Source organism: Eubalaena glacialis, chromosome 11, assembly GCF_028564815.1.
Source record: "Eubalaena glacialis isolate mEubGla1 chromosome 11, mEubGla1.1.hap2.+ XY, whole genome shotgun sequence".
Classification (NCBI taxonomy): domain Eukaryota; kingdom Metazoa; phylum Chordata; class Mammalia; order Artiodactyla; family Balaenidae; genus Eubalaena; species Eubalaena glacialis.
In genome coordinates, this window is record NC_083726.1 from 101,957,347 (window position 1) to 101,976,024 (window position 18,678).

Here is an 18,678-nt window from a genome sequence, read left to right on the forward strand (position 1 = left end):
GAATACAATTCCCTTATCGGATATATGATTTGCTAAATCTTCTCTTACTCTGTGAATTGTTACCTTCACTTTTTTTTTTTAACCTTCACATTTTGAGCCAAATTTCTAAGAGCTAATCAGTTCAGGAATGACAAAATAATAATTGTGCTAATATTCTAAGTCTTACTTGAGCCAAAAACAACTAGAATTTAGCAAAAAATTTTGGTAGATATTGGCCATTCTTATCTATCTAAATCAGAAAAAGATGTTAGGAGTAAGGTGGAAATGAGAACTTATTTTTTTCCAGAAGTTTCTTGAAATACAAGTATGAACTGTAAATAATTCCAATGAAACCAATCAATTGTTAATTGATTTTCTTATCATAGCATTATTTCATTAATTCATTCACCTGTACAAGGAGATGTAGGAAATAAAGATAATTGATGATTCCCTCAAATAATATAATTTAAATATTAAAATAAAGTAGTATAAATAATCATAATGTATTTTTGAGAGTGATTGAGTCAATACTGAGTAATTACTATGTCCCAGGTATTATTAAGCCCTTGGGAAACAGAAACACTATGATGAACTGTTTTGCCTTAACTAGCTCTCAGTCCAATATGGGCAAATTACATGTTTCACATGTTGCATGTAAACACATTGCAATAAAATGTAATTCATAAAGAAACAAAGCACTGTATTAGGAAGATGTGGTCAATTTTACTTGGCAAGATCAAGGAAGGATCCACTTAGAAGCCTTATAAAAAGGGGAAAAGCTGCAAGCTCAACTAAAAGAAAAATTCTCTATCTATCTATCTATCTATCTATCTATCTATCTATCTATCTATCTATCTATCTATCTATCAATCTATCATCTATCAAGGAAGAGTGGGCATCTGGGCATGCAGTAATTAATGGAAGACATCAGAAAACTGAATAAAATATTCAACGTGAGAGGCACAAAACATGTAGGGTTTTAAGATAATTTGTGAATTTTGAGCTTGGAAGATTGAGAGGAACCTATTAACTCTTACAAATAATAGAAAAAGAAAACACTTTCTCTTCCTTTCCCATGCTAGAAGTTTTATAAAAGACACAAATTTTAAAATAAACCTAAATAAATCCTTTGAAAAGTCCTTTGTGTCACTTTCTCTCCCTCCTTTCTCCTTCATCAGGATCTTGAGAGAGAATTTAGAATAGAACTGGGTGTCACAATTCTTCTCTGACTCTAGAGATTGCAGACTTTCTTCATGGCATCAGTGAGCTGATGCCATCAAGACAGACTTAAAATATCTCTTCTTGGCTTTGAATATGAAACAGAAGCCAAGGAAGAGCTGCTTCCCCAAACCAGAGCCAGACACCACACTTGTTCCCTCATGCTTCTCCTTAACTAGAAGATGACATCATTGCCCCACCCGATCCCCTACCCCCATGCATTTTATTCTGAGGGAAGATCTGGAGAATATATAAGGGATAGCTTTTCCTTTTATTCTTGTCATCATCATTGGCTTATTAACTGAAAACCTACTGTAAGCAGGGTATTTTGCCAGGCTTTGCATGTTTCAGTAGTAAAAGATATTGTTTTAATTTTTAAGGACTTTTCTTTTGAGAGGGGGACAAGTAGAGAATTTTATTTTTCCCTATTCAATATTTTTTGTTGTTATTTCTCTAAGAGCAACTAGACTCTCCATTTAAGATACTATGGCCATTAATTATACTTCAAGTTTAGTACAGAAGACACAATTATAGTTTAGATTTGTTTAAAATTTGTATTCATAGTTTACATTTATCTAAATTTAATATTCATAGCTACTGAAATTGGAAACAAACGGAATTACTATTGAATTAATCATATAGTCCTACAGCTTTTCTCTTCAAATTTTTCTCATTAGTAATGTCATGCCTGTCATGCAATTCTTACCTGGAAGTCAAAAGTCCAAGTGCCTCCAAAGGGTGAGAAAATTTCCATCTTCTCAAAATGGTATGCATTTCTGAAACAGTTGTTTCATCCCATCCAGGGGCACTACCCAGGACCAAAGGAAGGGAGCAATTTTCATTATTGCAGTAGAGGCGATAAAACCATAAGTATCTTCTCTTTTCCTCAGAGAGTCTGCAAAACCAGATTGGAAACTATAATTTACTGGAGTTTGCTACACTAACAAATGTTTGCTGTAAATACACAGTACAAAATGTTAGTCTAGTTCTTTGACTTTTATTTTAGTTTATTTTGGAAAACAAGTCCTTTATCTTTTTGGGACAGTTTGATAGGTTATTTTATCAGCTTATTTCCCACTAAATTTATTTTTTTATAGAAAAATAAAATGAAATAAACTTCAGTTCAGATAATTCACATTTATTTTTCCTCACTCTTATGCTTGCCACTTTTTAAAAAACGTCATTTTGGTTGGCAATGTCTCTGTCTCCTTTAAGGCAGACCAAGTTTATCCGAATCCTGCAGCGTGTACTACTTAGAACAAAGTTGCTTAACTATTTACTTTCTTACATTCTTTATAAATTAACTTAGACCCAAGTGGGCCTGTGGAGAAATGGCATATTTTGAAGACCATATTCCTTCATTTCAAAGCAAGTTTCAATCAGAGTTCAGAAAACTTTTTGCTCTGAACTTCAAAAACAAAGATCTCAATTTATCCCTGGATTCTGGCTTTAAATTCTCAGAGTTTGCTGGAAGTTTGGGGTTAAAATGCCAGTGAATAGGACTTCCTTAAGTGCTCAAGTGTTTCCCTCTGGAGAGTGGTCCTAACAGAAGATTTAAGTCTAGGACAAGGGCCATTGATTCACTGACAGTTTACCATGTTTTGCTTACACTCGACCAAAAGCATTCAAGACCATGGTTCAGCTGAAGGACAGCATTTCTCACATGACAATGACAGCTTTTCAACACTGTCTCCTCCAAACTGATACTCTGTTGCTCAGCTTAAATTAACTAAAACTCCCAAGCAGGATAATAAGAATTATTGAAAGATTTTAAATATCGATATTTCTCTACAATTTCTTCTGAAGCCATCTTCATCTGCAAAGTGAAAGAACTGGATTATAGAGGATGATTTTTGAGGTACATTTAGGCTCCTTTTCTGTTTTGTCACTACCTTCCTCACCAGAAAGTCCTGGAAGAAAAAATTCCATAACCAAATTATTTCTATGGTATTAAAACAAGTTATTTTTTCCTAACTGAATTCATTTTTTCAATATTGAACAGTGATTTTTTTCTCTTTTACCTTCTTTTATTGAAGCATAATTTACATAAAAGAGAATGCATGGATTCAGTTAATTAAATTTTGCCAAATGCATATATCAAGTAAAAACTACACGCTTTTCAAGATATAAAACAGTTTTCTTATGCCACCAAAGGCAAGCACTAGTATGATTTCTTTCACTTTAGACTAATATTACCTATTTTCAAACTTCATATAAATGGAATCATAGAGTAAATATTCTTTTAGTTATAGCTTCTTTCACTCAGTATAATGTTTTTTAAATTACCCATATTGTTGAGTGTATCAGTAGATTATTCCTTTTAATTAATGAGTACTCTTCCTTTGTATGAATATATCACAATTTCTTATCCTTTCTCATATTTGATGGACATTTGTGTTGTTTCCTGTTTTGGGATATTATGAATAAAGCTGCTGAGAACATTTGTGTGCATGTGTTCATATGGGTGTATTTTTCATTTCTCCTAGAAAGTACCAAGGAGGGGAATGAGTTGGTTGTATGTCACATTTTTGTTTAACTTTTGAAGAAACTGTCAAACTATTCTCTGAAGTGGTTGTAATATTTTACATTATCATGTGTAGGGTATGATAGAACCAACTGCATGGCATTCTTGCCCACACTTGATTTTTGCCCATTTAAAAATATTATCCAAGTCTTCAGAGTTTAATTAAAAGCATACTGATAATTTGAAAAAAAAATATACATCCTAATGGGTGTGCAACTGTATCTTTATCACTAATTTGGGGAGGACTAGAACTGTCATCTTAACAAAAGGGGTTATTTTAATCAATGACATGATATATCCTTCCATTTACTGAGATTTTCTTTAATTTCTCTTAGCAAAGTTTTGTACTTTTTAATGTAGAGATGTTGATATTATAAATAGAATTTTGAAAAATAAAATTTATTTTCTATTTTTTACTGGAATACAATTGCATTTTGCACATTAACCTCAAATGCTATGATCTTACATAATCACTCATGAAAATAGAGTCAGTTTTCTTTCTTTCTTTCCAATTTCTATACATTTAACACTTATTTATCTTGCCATAGTGCACTGGCTAGGATTTCCAGTACAACACTGAAGAGGAATATTTAGACAAACATCTTTGCTTTGTTCCCAATTTAGAGGGAAAGCATTCATTCTTGCACCACTTAATACGATGTTAACTCTAGATTTTTCCATAGATCTAGACTCAACTCAGGAGTTGAAGTCTGAAGAAGTTCCATTCTACTCCTAGTTTTGTGAGTTTTTATCAAAATGGGTGTTGAATGTTGTCAAATGTTTTTTTCCAAATATTTCAAGATGGTATGATTTTCCTTGTATATCTTTTTCCATTCTTTCAACTATAATCAAGCTGAATTCTTATATTTAAAATATATGCCTGTAAACAGCATAAAGTTGGATATTACTTTTGTAATGTAGGCTAACAATTTCTGCCTTTTAATTGGGGTTTTTATTAATTTATATTTAACAGAATATTGACATGATTGGGTTTAAATCAACCATATTGTTACTAATTTTTTTGTCCAAACTATTTCTCCTTTTTTCCTGCTTTCTTTTGGATTTTTTTAAATTTAATTTTTGTCATCTTTTTGACTTTTAAATGTACTCTTAAAATTTGGGGGGTGTGGTTTCTTTCAAGATTATAATATTCTTTTTTAGCATATCACAGCCAACCACAATTAATGTTACACTACCTTATGTATAAGAATCTTAGAACACTATGCTTTTATTTTTCTATTTCTCATTCTTATTGTAGTTGTTACACATTTTACTTTCATATATTGCAAACCCAGCTGTATATTGTGATTATTTTTGTTTAAACAATTATTTTTTAAAATAAATTAATAAATGTGTAAAAAATGTGTATTTTTATTATCTACCTATTTTCCCTTTGTGGTGCTTTTCATTTATTCTTGTAGATTTGAGTGTCCATCTACTTATCACTTCTTTTAGCATGCAATATTTTCTTTAAGATTTCTTATAGTACAGATGAGCTTATAACTAACTCAGCTGTGCTTAGTTGAAAATGTTTTAATTTTGCCTTAATTTTTGAAATGTAATTTTACTGGTTATATAATTTTAAGTTGATGTTTTTTCTTTTCCCCTTTCAAAATGCAAGATAATGTTATAATGTCTTTTGGCTTCCATTGCTTCTAATGAGAAATCCTCAGTTAATGAGTAATCTGCTGAATTATAGTTGTTCCCATGGATGCAATTTGTTGATTTTCTCTGATGCTTTAGAAAAAATTTATCTTTATCTTTAGTTTTCAGAAATTTGACTATAATGTGCTTAGGTGGTGTGTGTGTGTGCACATGCACACACGCTTGGGATTTGCTAAGCTTCTTATATCTGTGGGTTGATTTTTTTTTTAATCAAAGTTGTAAAATTTTGGCTATTATTTCTTTCAGTTTTTTTTTTTTTTTTACTTCAATCTCTCTCTTCTCTCCTGTGTGTCCAATACACACATATTATATTACTTGATATTGCCCCACAGGTCACAAGGCTCTATCACTATTTTCAGGTTTTGTTCTTTCTGTACTTCAACATGGATAATTTCTATAGCCCATTCTTCAAGCTCACTGTTCTTTTTTTCTTCATTATGCAATCTATTAAGCTTTTCCAGTGATTTTTAAAAATTTAGATATTGTGCTTTTCAGTTCCTAAGTTTCCATTTTTCTGCTGAGACTTCATTTGTTCACTCATACATATCTTTTTATTTAAATCCACAGAAGTCTTTATAATAGTTGTAAAATATTTGGATCTGTTTCTGTTAACTGCTTTCCCCCATCTTGGGCTATGGTTATATATTCCTGACTCTTCCTATGTCTAGCAATTATTGATTGTACACTAAACCTTTAAAATTCTGCTTTTTGCTATCTTTTGAGTGTTGAATGTTTCAATTTTTTTAGTAGTCCGTTTAATTACTAGCAGATCAGCTTGATCCTTTTGAGGCTTGTTTTTACGATTTGTTAGGCTAGGCCAAGTATAGTCCTTAATCTTGGGCTAGGGCACACTTACTCCTAATATGCACCTTTCTGATTTCTTTATTGAATGCTGGGGTGTGGTGATCTTTCTCTATTATTACTAGTCGGAATTTCTATGTCTCCCAGAATTGGGCAACCTCTAGAATCTGCATTTATTTCACATCTCCCTGTAGCAGTTCTTTTGCAGTCCCTACAAAATCTCTATCTGCTCAAGAGTAGCTTAGTACTCAGCTAAATATATAAGGGGACACCAATACATATTTCTATAGCTTCTATCCTGTACACCTTCCTTTTCTCTACTATTATGCTCTGTAAATTCCAGCTGCCTCAGCATCATTAAACTCCGATCTCTGTCTTTTTTTTTTTTTTTTTAAATCTCAGCAAGACCTGCATGCTCTTCTTGAATTATATCTCCCAGATCTATGGTACAGAAAATGCCTCTGGGCTGAAAGTCACTTTATTAATGGGTTCACCTCAAGGCCTGTCTGTTCAATTTCTGAGAGCAGTTGTTTCATATGTATTTTTCTTGTGTCATATTTCTTTAATTCAGGAGGATTAGTCTAGTAATAGGTAATCTTCATGGCTAGAAGTGGAAGCATAATTTCTTTCATACCAAATTATTTTATACCTTATGTTCCAGGATTTTCTTTATATTTGACATATTCTTTTAGCTGTCATCAAGAAGGTGTTTTTCTTATTTTTACAAATATTATAGGCACATTTTCATTGAATTTCATTGAGTCTGAACTTTTTGACTGATTACATTTGATCAATTTGAAAGAAGGAATAATTAAGTCACCAACTAAATGATAAAATGTGGTATTTTGAAAATGAATTTAATCTGTTTCTAACACAAGTTTTATCACACTGAAGGCTGGTCTCCATCTGTTTTCATAGTCCAGAATGAAATTGTACTCTACTGAGCATTGATAATTGTATTTGAGTGGGTGAAACAGAGGAAAATGTTACTTATTTTATAGTATAAGTTATTCTCTTAAATAGAAACTGAAGTATAAAACCAGTTAGAAATCACTGGGGTTAATTTAAAAACACAAACCTTTAATATTTAAAGGCAGTTACTGTGATTATTATTTGTTGGTTTTGATATTTTTTGTTTGAATATTTTAAAATTTCAATGTATAGTATCTTTTTTATATATTAAAAATCTCTCATTACAAATATATTAGCCTCTGATATGTGACACACTTGTTAAATGCAAGGTTTTATATTTTTGATTAAGGAGTATAAAAAGATGCTTCACCTAGTTAAGATGACAATAGTCTAGTATAAAAATGGATCATCAAAATATGTGTCTTGAGGACTAAGAGAGTCTTTCAACATTTTCAATCCTTAAGGTAATTTTTATACCAAATTCTATGCAAAGGAACTTTATTCATTATAACATTTATTTCACATATATTATTTATCAGGCACAGTGTAGAACACTGGAAATGTAGTGATAAACAAGATAGATAGGTTCCTTGTTCTCTCAGTTCTTACAAGCTAATAAGAAAAAACACATTAATAAACAAGATGATAATAGATTTTGCTAAGTGTGATAACATAAAAGGTAATAAGACTGATTGTAAAGAGAGAAAAACTCCATTAGGTAGGGTGATCAAAGAAGGGCTCTTTGAGAAGATCACAATTAAGTGAAGACCTACAGGGTGAGATGATTCAGTCATGTGAAGAACTAGGAAGGAGTATTTCATGTAGAGGAAACACCAAATAAGAAGGCCTTGAGATGGGAGAGGAAATATAGCACATGTGAAGTATGTGAAGCAAACTGATGTCACCGGCTTGAAGTGAATGAGGAAAAGAGTAAGACAAGTTGAAATTAGGGATCAGGGGAGTAACAAGATTACCCAAAATGGAATGCTTGATCACATTCAACACCTCAGTCTGGACGGTCTCAAACTTATTCCTCCTCCAGAAAATGACTCTAACATCTGCCCAGTTCATCAATTCAAAACCCTTAGATTCTCCATGGACTTAACTTGATTATTTGGTTTTTCGATTGACTTAACTCCTATTTACTAATAATCATGAAGTCACATCTTCTCAACTTCCAAATATGCTCCAAATCTAGCCATTACTACCAGTGTCCACTGCCATCTCCCTAGTTCTAGTGACCATGACCTCCTGCCTAAAATATTACATAAGCTACTCTGCTGTACTGCTTGCTTCCACTCTTTCTTCCTCTCCAATCCATTCTTCAACTTGCAGTCAAAAGAATCACTCAAAAAGATTATTCAGATCACATGACTATCCCATTCAAAACCTTTAAATAATTTCTTATTCTTGGAATAAAATGCTTTATTATGTTATATATATATTATCACCATAAATATATGTATATATATATATATATATATATACACACACACACACATAAAGAGTTGCTTTCTTAGTTTTATGCTTTTGCCATGTTAGTAATGAGAACCATAAGCTGTGGCTTAGATATTACCAAATATTAAAGTCAAGCAGTAATTACAAAGAGAGAATTAGTATTCTCTTATAATTCTTCCTGGTATTTTTTTTTCCCCAGAGAATTACTGTTTGACAAAATTTAAGTACTCCTTAGTTACTAATTTAGTGCTATTAAAACACGATTTATTTCTGTTCTTTTTTAATCTGCCATTATAATTAAATTTTGCATTTTCCTGTTTACTACCTACTTGAAGGACTGAGCAATGGTTTATCACTGTTAAATGCTGATCTATATCAGTCTCTGCTTTGTTGTTTTGAACTGAATGATCTCCAATCCTTTTATTTTTCCTTTGACCAAACTTAAAGTTGCTAAATGCCCCAAGGGAAAAAAAAAATCTTTAAAAAAACATGAAAAATTACTAATTTAGTTCCTAAACATTAGTTGATCATCCAACAGGCATGATTTTAGGAAATGAAAGGAGTTACGTGGGAAGGAAGGTTCACTCTTGAAAGATATGAGTGCTTCTAGTATGACTGCTGGTATCATGAACAGCAGGCAAAATTCCCTCCCAAGAACTGGGTCACTTACAGCAAGGGAGACTGTTTCTGTGAAAGTCTGGCAATATGCTTTAAACATTCTTTTGGTGGTTCTTCAAGATCACTTCTATTCTCTTCAGAATCAAGTTTCATATATTCCCACTCAGTAGCTGGAAAATCAATCTGAAATAAATAAAATGGTTTGCCATGTATCAAATGCCTGAAAAATGCATTATTAATTTAATGATTTCTATCTTAGATTTATAGAAACTAAAGTAAAATAAATACCCTATATTTTCTGTGCTTTTTATTATTTAAAAATAATTTTAAAAGAATCATTACGGTTTGGACTTGGTGTTTAAATATACATGATATTTGGCAAATCCTCAATTATTTATATAAATGGTATATAAATTAGTAGACTGTAACATTATCTTAGAAAAAATGAGAAAAATAATAACATATGAACTTTTCATACAGTTAAATGTTACATTTTTGTTTAGTGCTGAAATTACATCCTTTCCAATTTTCATTACTAAAATGTCTTTCTATTATTAAATGATGAAAATTATAGATGGTAATTACACTTTTTTCATATAATCACTTGATAAAATAAAAAGAGTTACTTTATGTTGGTCTCTACTACCTGAAATCTGTAAGTCTGTGAACCACTCTGTAGACATGATAGTGAAATCTTCTCTGGTAAAGATCTGTTTCACGAGTATAAAACCAAATAGAATATTTTTGCTGTGGCTCTATAGTTCAGCTTTATAGACAGAAGTAGAATGCAGGCCTTCTTTTTTCCTGGCTCAACATGCTTTCCACTAAACCATGTTTAAGTGATAATCTGATTCTTGTAAATAAAATAATTGTTAACAAAAAATAGTTTCCAAGTATGTAAATGAGCTAAATATTTTACGGCCCAAAATATTTGCTTAAGAGTATCATATATTATTTTTCATTTTCATATTGGAAAATCTAAAGAATTTATTTTTCCCTGCTGAACTATCTTAGGTTGTGATCTCCGAGAAAAATGGAAGAATATTATAAGGTAGAATGTGAGATGCAGTTTAATCTATTTGGGCTCTTATTTGAAAAAGTCTTAGCAATTTTATTCTGTAACCTTTGAAATTTGTTGCAAAATTTGTTTTGATATAAATAAAAACAAATTTGTTATAATTTTGGTATAAATTTGTTATAATTATCACTTATTATAAATTTGTTATAATTATCAATATAAATTTGTTATAATTATCACTTATTATTCCAACATGAAAAAAGAGTTGAGTAACAGAAATGCTAAACCAAAGCAATATTACAGTAAATTTTGCCTCTTGACAGAAAGAGTAATTTTGATGCCTTGGAGGGAAGTGCCTGCAGTATTAGCATGTTACACTTTACTCTTTATGTATCCAAATATTTTAAACACATAAAACAAAAATACTAGAAATAGTATTTAATGAGCTAATTCAATTTTATATTGGTCCTAAGTAAAGGCAGGGTAGATGAGAAACTAAAGGTAGTAGATGAGAATACAGGAGTTCCCTGTGAACAATCCATAATAAATTATTTGATATATTTCAATTATGAAAAATTTTTTTCATTTCTGATACAGGAATGAGGCCCTATACAAACTGCATATCTTCATATATTATGAAGGCAAACAGTTACTGATTCTTGAGCCACTTATAGAAAATATTAGGATTTTCCCCAATTGTCTCTCGTTCTAATTTTTCACAAAAGAGAAAATCCCCCAAAGTATGTGTTAATGTATTTGCACTAGAATTCTTTTTTTTTTTAACACCTTTATTGGAGTATAATTGTTTTACAACGGTGTGTTAGTTTCTGCTTTACAGCAAAGTGAATCAGCTATTTTTTTGATAATAGCCTGGTTTTCTCAGGGTATATACCCAGTAGTGGGATTGCTGGGTCGTATGATAGTTCTACTTTTAGTTTTTTAAGGAACCTCCATACTGATCTCCATAGTGGCTGTATCAATTTACATTCCCACCAACAGGGCAAAAGGGTTCCCTTTTCTCCACACTCTCTCCAGCATTTATTGTTTGTAGATTTTTTGATGATGGCCATTCTGACTGGTGGGAGGTGATACCTCCTTGTAGTTTTGATTTGCATTTCTCTAACGATTAGTGACGTTGAGAATCCTTTAATGTGTTTGCTGGCAATCTGTATATCTTCTTTGGAGAAAGGTCTATTTAGGGCTTCTGCCCATTTTTAAATTGGGTTGTTTGTTTTTTTGATATTGAGCTGCGTGAGCTGCTTGTAAATTCTGGAGATTAATCCTTTGTCAGTTGCTTCATTTGCAAATATTTTCTCCCATTCTGAGGGTTGTCTTTTGGTCTTGTTTATGGTTTCCTTTGCTGTGCAAAGGCTTTTAAGTTTCATTAGGTCCCTTTGTTTACTTTTGTTTTTATTTCCATTTCTGTAGGAGGTGGGTCAAAAAGGATCTTGCTGTGATTTATGTCATAGAGTGTTCTGCCTACGTTTTCCTCTAAGAGTTTTATAATGTCTGCCCTTACATTAAGGCCTTTAATCCATTTTGAGTTTATTTTTGTGTATGGTGTTAGGGAGTGTTCTAATTTCATTCTTTTACATGTAGCTGTCCAGTTTTCCCAGCACCACTTATTGAAGAGGCTGTCTTTTCTCCATTGTATATTCTTGCCTCCTTTATCAAAAATAAGGTGACCATATGTGTGAGGGTTTATCTCTGGGCTTTCTATCCTGTTCCATTGATCTATATTTCTGTTTTTCTGCCAGTACCATACTGTCTTGATTACTGTAGCTTTTTGTATAGTCTGAAGTCCGGGAGCCTGATTCCTCCAGCTCTGTTTTTCTTTCTCAAGATTGCTGGCTATTCGGGGTCTTTTGTGTTTCCATACAAATTGTGAAATTTTTTGTTCTAGTTTTGTGAAAAATGTCATTGGTAGTTTGATAGGGATTGCACTGAATATGTAGATTGCTTTGGGTAGTATAGTCATTTTCACAATGCTGATTCTTCCAATCCAAGAACATGGTATATCTCTCCATGTGTTGGTATCATCGTTAATTTCTTTCATCAGTGTCTTATAGTTTTCTGCATACTGGTCTTTTGTCTCCTTAGGTAGATTTATACCTAGGTATTTTATTCTTTTTGTTGCAATGGTAAATGGGAGTGTTTCCTTAATTTCTCTTTCACACTTTTCATCATTAGTATATAGGAATGCGAGAGATTTCTGTGCATTAATTTTGTATCCTGCTACTTCACCAAATTCAGTGATTAGCTCTAGTACTTTTCTAGTAGCATCTTTAGGATTCTCTATGTATAGTATCATGTCATCTGCAAACAGTGACAGTTTTACTTCTTCTTTTCCAATTTGGATTCCTTTTCTTTCTTTTTCTTCTCTGATTGCTGTGGCAAAAACTTCCAAAACTATGTTGAATAATAGTGGTGAGAGTGGACAACCTTGTCTTGTTCCTGATCTTAGAGGAAATAGTTTCAGTTTTTCACCACTGAGAATGATGTTGGCTGTAGGTTTCTCATATATGGCCTTTATTATGTTGAGGTAAGTTCCCTCTATGCCTACTTTCTGGAAGGTTTTTGTCATAAATGGGTATTGAATTGTGTCAAAAGCTTTTTCTGCATCTATTGAGATGATCCTATGGTTTTTCTCCTTCAGTTTGTTAATATAGTTTATCACATTGACTGATTTGCGTATACTGAAGAATCCTTGCATTCCTGGGATGAACCTCACTTCATCATGGTGTGTGATCCTTTTAATGTGCTGTTGGACTCTGTTTGCTAGTATCTTGTTGAGGATTTTTGCATCTATGTTCTTCAGTGATATTGGCCTGTAGTTTTCTTTGTGACATCTTTGTCTTGTCTTGGTATCAGGGTGATGGTGGCCGCATAGAATGAGTTTGGGAGTGTTCCTCCCTCTGCTATATCTTGGAAGAGTTTGAGAAGGATAGGTGTAGCTCTTCCCTAATGTTTGACAGAATTCGCCTGTGAAGCCATCTGGTCCTGGACTTTTGTTTGTTGGAAGATTATTCATCACAGTCTCAATCTCAGTCCTTGTGATTGATCTGTTTATATTTTCTATTTTTTCGTGGTTCAGTCTCGGAAGATTGTGCATTTCGAAAAATTTGTCCATTTCTTCCAGGTTTTCCATTTTATTGGCATATAGTTGCTTGTAGTAATCTCTCATGATCCTTTGTATTTCTGCAGTGTCAGTTGTTACGTCTTCTTTTTCATTTCTAATTCTGTTGATTTGAGTCTTCTCCCTTTTTTTCTTGATGAGTCTGGCTAATGGTTTATCAATTTTATTTATCTTCTGAAAGAACCAGCTTTTAGTTTTATTGATCTTTGCTATTGTTTCCTGCATTTCTTTTTCATTTATTTCTGATCTGTTCTTTATGATTTCTCTCCTTCTACTAATTTTGGGGGTTTTTTTTGTTCTTCTTTCTCTAATTTATTTAGGTGTGAGGTTAGGTTGTTTATTTGAGATGTTTCTTGTTTCTTGCGGTAGGATTGTATTGTTATAAACTTCTCTCTTAGAACTGCTTTTGCTGCATCCCATAGGTTTTGGGTCATCGTGTTTTCATTGTCATTTTTTTTCTAGGTATTTTTTGATTTCCTCTTTGATTTATTCAGTGATCTCTTGGTTATTTAGTAGTGTATTGTTTAGCCTCCATGTGTTTGTATTTTTTACAGATTTTTTAATGTAATTGATATCTAGTCTCATAGCACTGTGGTCGGAAAAGATACTTGATATCACTTCAATTTTCTTAAATTTACCAAGGCTTGATTTGTGACCCAAGATATGAACTACCCTGGAGAATGTTCCATGAGCACTTGAGAAGAAAGTGTATTCTGCTGTTTTTGGATGGAATGTCCTATAAATATCAATTAAGTCCATCTTGTTTAATATATCATTTAAAGCTTGTGTTTCCTTATTTATGTTCATTTTGGATGATCTGTCCATTGGTAAAAGTGGGGTGTTAAAGTCCCCTACTAGTATTGTGCTACTGTTGATTTCCCCTTTTATGGCTGTTAGCATTTGACTTAGGTATTGAGGTGCTCCTATGTTAGGTGCATAAATATTTATAATCGTTATATCTTCTTCTTGGATTGATTCCTTGATCATTATGCAGTGTCCTTCGTTGCCTCCTGTAATAGTCTTTATTTTAAAGTCTATTTTGTCTGATCTGAGTATTGCTACTCCAGCTTTCTTTTGATTTCCATTTGCACGGAACATCTTTTTCCATCCCCTCACTTTCAGCCTGTGTGTCTCCCTAGGTCTGAAGTGGGTCTCTTGTAGACAGCATATACACAGGTCTTGTTTTTGTATCCAGTCAGCCAGTCTATGTGTTTTAGTTGGAGCATTTAATCCATTTACATTTAAGGTAGTTATCAATATGTATGTTAGTATTACCATTTTCTTAATTGTTTTGGGTTTACTATTGTAGGTCTTTTCCTTCTCTTGTGTTTCCTGCCTAGAGAAGTTCCTTTAGCATTTGTTGTAAAGCTGGTTTGGTGGTGCTGAATTCTCTTAGCTTTTGCTTGTCTATAAAGGTTTTAATTTCTCCGTCAAATCTGAATGAGATCCTTGTTGGGTAGAGTAATCTTGGTTGTAGGTTTTTCCCTTTCATCACTTTAAATATGTCCTGCCAGTCCCTTCTGGCTTGCAGAGTTTCTGCTGAAAGATCAGCTGCTAACTTTATGGGGATTTCCTTGTATATTATTTGTTGTTTTTCCCTTGCTGCTTTTAATATTGTTTCCTTGTATTTAATTTTTGATAGTTTGATTAATATGTGTCTTGGTGTGTTTCTGCTTGGATTTATCCTGTATGGGACTCTCTGCACTTCCTGGACTTGATTGACTATTTCCTTTCCCATATTAGGGAAGTTTTCAACTATAATCTCTTCAAATATTTTCTCAGTCCCTTTCTCTTTCTCTTCTTCTTCTGGGACCCTTATAATTGGAATGTTGGTGCATTTAATGTTGTCCCAGAGTTTCTGAGACTGTTCTCAATTCTTTTCATTCTTTTTTCTTTATTCTGCTCTGTGGTAGTTATTTCCACTATTTTATCTTCCAGGTCACTTATCCGTTCTTCTGCCTCAGTTATTCTGCTATTGATCCCTTCCAGCGAATTTTAAATTTTATTTATTGTGTTGTTCATCGTTTGTTTGCTCTTTAGTTCTTCTGGGTCTTTGTTAAACGTTTCTTGTATTTTCTCCTTTCTATTTCCAAGATTTTGGATCATCTTTACTATCATTACTGTGAATTCTTTTTCAGGTAGACTGCCTATTTCCTCTTCATTTGTTTGGTCTGCTGGGTTTTTACCTTGTTCCTTCATCTGCTGTGTGTTTCTCTGTCTTTTCATTTTGCTTAACTTACTGTGTTTGGGGGTCTCCATTTCGCAGCCTGCAGGTTCGTAGTTCCTGTTGTTTTTGGTGTCTGTCCCCAGTGGCTAAGCTTAGTTCAGTGGGTTGTGTAGGCTTCCTGGTGGAGGGGAGTGGTGCTTGTGTTCTGGTGGATAAGGCTGGATCTTGTCTTTCTGGTGGGCAGGACCGCATCCAGTGGTGTGTTTTGGGGTGTCTGTGACCTTATTATGATTTTAGGCAGCCTCTCTGCTAATGGGTGGGGTTGTGCTCCTGTCTTGCTAGTTGTTTGCCATGGGGTGTCCTGCACTGTTGCTTGCTGGTCGTTGAGTGGAGCTGGGTCTTAGCGTTGAGATGGAGATCTCTGGGAGAGCTTTCACCATTTGATATTAAGTGGAGCCTGGAGGTCTCTGGTGGACCAGTGTCCTGAACTTGGCTCTCACACCTCAGAGGCACAGGCTTGACACCCAGCCGGAGCACCAAAACCCTGTCAGTCACACAGCTTGTTGTCCAAGCCACTAGAGTAGAAATGAGGTGGTAATTAAAGAAGTGAAAAGGCTTCTGCTAGCCCCACAGAGACTGCGACTGCTGTAGCGGGGCCGTGCCGCCACAGCTCACAGTCCGCGGAGCAGTTGGAGTCACGAAGGCTTCCTGTGAGGCTGTTGGGGCCGCCTGGGTTGCCTGGGTTGCCTGCGTCACGGCTGCCAGTGCCACTCTGCACACTCTGTTCAGCTGGCTTTCTGCTTTGCCGTGCGGGCCGCTGCGTGCAGCTCGTGCTCACGGCTCCTCCTGCCCTGACAGTTCGCCGACAGCTGCCCTAGAATTCTTTTGAGTACTATGCATTATGGAGGAGGAGAAAGGTAAACATTAACAATTAAAATAGGGTACAATATGTATATAGCACCCCAAAGCTGTGTTTCAAGTTATTAATGGCAAACATGTGACTCTTCTCCTTCTGTGGTCATGACCCACTAAGTCTGGCCTTGGCCTCAGTCTTTTTTTTTTAATGGAGTGCTCCAGGAGCCTTCTTTTAATGTGTGCACTGCATGTGCCATGACACCTATTTGTTAAGTGTTGAAGATAGACTCCTGTTTTCAAGCAAAAAAAATTATGAGGCTCTTTCTTCTGGGGTACAGGCAAATACTCAGACCCAGTCATCCAAACTTCTAATTCATACCTCCTTAAACATTTGAATATTATCTTCTTGTGTTCCATTTATCCATCTTACCTTACTTCCTCCCTCATCCTTTTCCACTTACACTTGGCCACCAAGGTTTCTACTATGACTTCATGTCTTGGAATTCCTTGAAGGAGCTGCTGTGAATGTCCCTAGTGTCCGTGATCCACAACCATGCCAATAAGGTGTCCATGGGCTTGCTCAGACTCCCATGATTCTGTCAGTTTGTTCAAAGAGATGCAGCCTGACTGTAGATGTAGCTTGGATATTATAAGGCACACAAATATTGGACCATAAGTTCTATGCAGTTCAAGGGAGGGAAGGATGCCTACTAACTGGATGGCAATTGCTGTGAGTCTCAAGGAAGGAGTTGTAAAAGAGGGACCCATATAGTGGTTCAGGAGTGAAAAGAACCTATGCTACATTAGGACACAAAATGTACTGTGGTCTAAGGACCAGGTACCAATAATAAGACTGTTGCCTCCCCATGACATTGCTGATAATTAAGGATAAGCAGGTAATGAAATGTTAGGCAAAGGAAAATACTTTGCATGAATGAGTAGGTAAGAACTATGGTTTAAAGAGAAGGACTGCTCACACAAGAAGAAAAACTGAACATAGTGGTATCTACCAGAATTCTAACAAGCGGCCAAAGTGCTAAGTTTAGAAATATCTGTAGGTTTGATTATTGTAGTGATCAGATGTATGGACACATATCAGTAATTTACAAATACTGTATTCCTGGTGCTATGCTAGATTCTGGGGATAAAACACTGTCAATGTCCTCAAAAATCAAGAAGTCAATGGGAAAGAAGTTCTTGAGAAAGAAATATAATGTAAATGTGTTGATAAAAATCTTATTGGCTATTATGTGAATATAGAGGAAGGGCACTTAACCCTGCTTGGAGTGGAAAGAGAGGAGGGGGTAAGGGAGAGATCCCTAGAGAAGGGTCCATGGATCCTAAAAGGTAATAACAATTACAGACACTAAGCCTCAGAGGTGGGCAGTAGACGGTGAAGGGAAGACGGTAGATACATTGCAGGCAGGGAATAGTATTCATAAATGCACATAAGGTAAAAGCAGGACAGTGCATGTCAGAAACTATAACTCTTTCAGTGTTGCTGGAGCAACATTGTCAGTCAAGGAGTGGCAAGGGAAACAGTGGAGGGGGCTACGTTGTATTGCTCGTCCTTAATTCTCTAGGTAGCGCTGAGTTATTGAAGAGTATAAATGGGAGAGTGACAGGTTCAGATTTACGTTTTAGAAGGATCACACTTGTGGATTTTGGATTAGAGAATAACAAAACTAAAGACAAGAAAAAAAAAACATCTAAACCGTTGTAACCTAGGAGGGAACTGTTGAACTAGGGCAGATGAGGTGGGGAATTGTGAGGACAGACATGAGGAACACATGGAGATAAGTTGGCAGAATATAGTGTGGACTGAATATGAGTAGCGAGAAAGAAGGAGGAGACAAGTGAAACAGCTCGGTGTATCTGGGGCATGAACAGACATAAATAATTCAGGGAGTGAAAGCACTTTAAGAGGATGGTGAGCTCAGTTTGGGATGTGTTGTCTTTGAAGCTGTCTACAGAATATCCAGGTGAGAAGCTAGGCAGGCACGTGCTTATATTTCTCTGAAGCATGTGGTGTAAAGGAGTCTGAACTAAAGATACAGACTTAGCAGTGAACCTGCAAGATACTGTAAATTAAACCTTAAGAATGAATGAGACCCAGCAGTTCCACTGCTGGGTATACACCCAAGATAAATGAAAACGTATGTTCACACACAAATTTGTATATGAATGTTCATGGCAGCACTATGCTTAATAGCCAAAGGTGGAAACAATGTAAATGCATATCAACTAATAAGTGGATAAAGTGTGGTATATCTATATAATGTAATATTATTCAACAATAAAAAAAGAAATAAATACTGATATATGCT

General features: G+C 34.5%; 1 protein-coding gene across 3 annotated transcripts in view; it reads right to left on the reverse strand.

The window, feature by feature from the left end:
• The window catches only part of PIK3C2G (phosphatidylinositol-4-phosphate 3-kinase catalytic subunit type 2 gamma), a 357,132-nt gene that overhangs the window by 250,451 nt on the left and 88,003 nt on the right, over positions 1 to 18,678 (reverse strand). For all 3 annotated transcript variants that reach the window (XM_061204611.1, XM_061204610.1, XM_061204612.1), the window contains 2 exons: positions 9,228 to 9,358; positions 1,904 to 2,092 (listed from right to left, as the gene is read on the reverse strand). In XM_061204611.1, the coding sequence (XP_061060594.1) occupies positions 1,904 to 2,092; positions 9,228 to 9,358 (320 nt within the window). The remainder of the gene's footprint in view (positions 1 to 1,903; positions 2,093 to 9,227; positions 9,359 to 18,678) is intronic.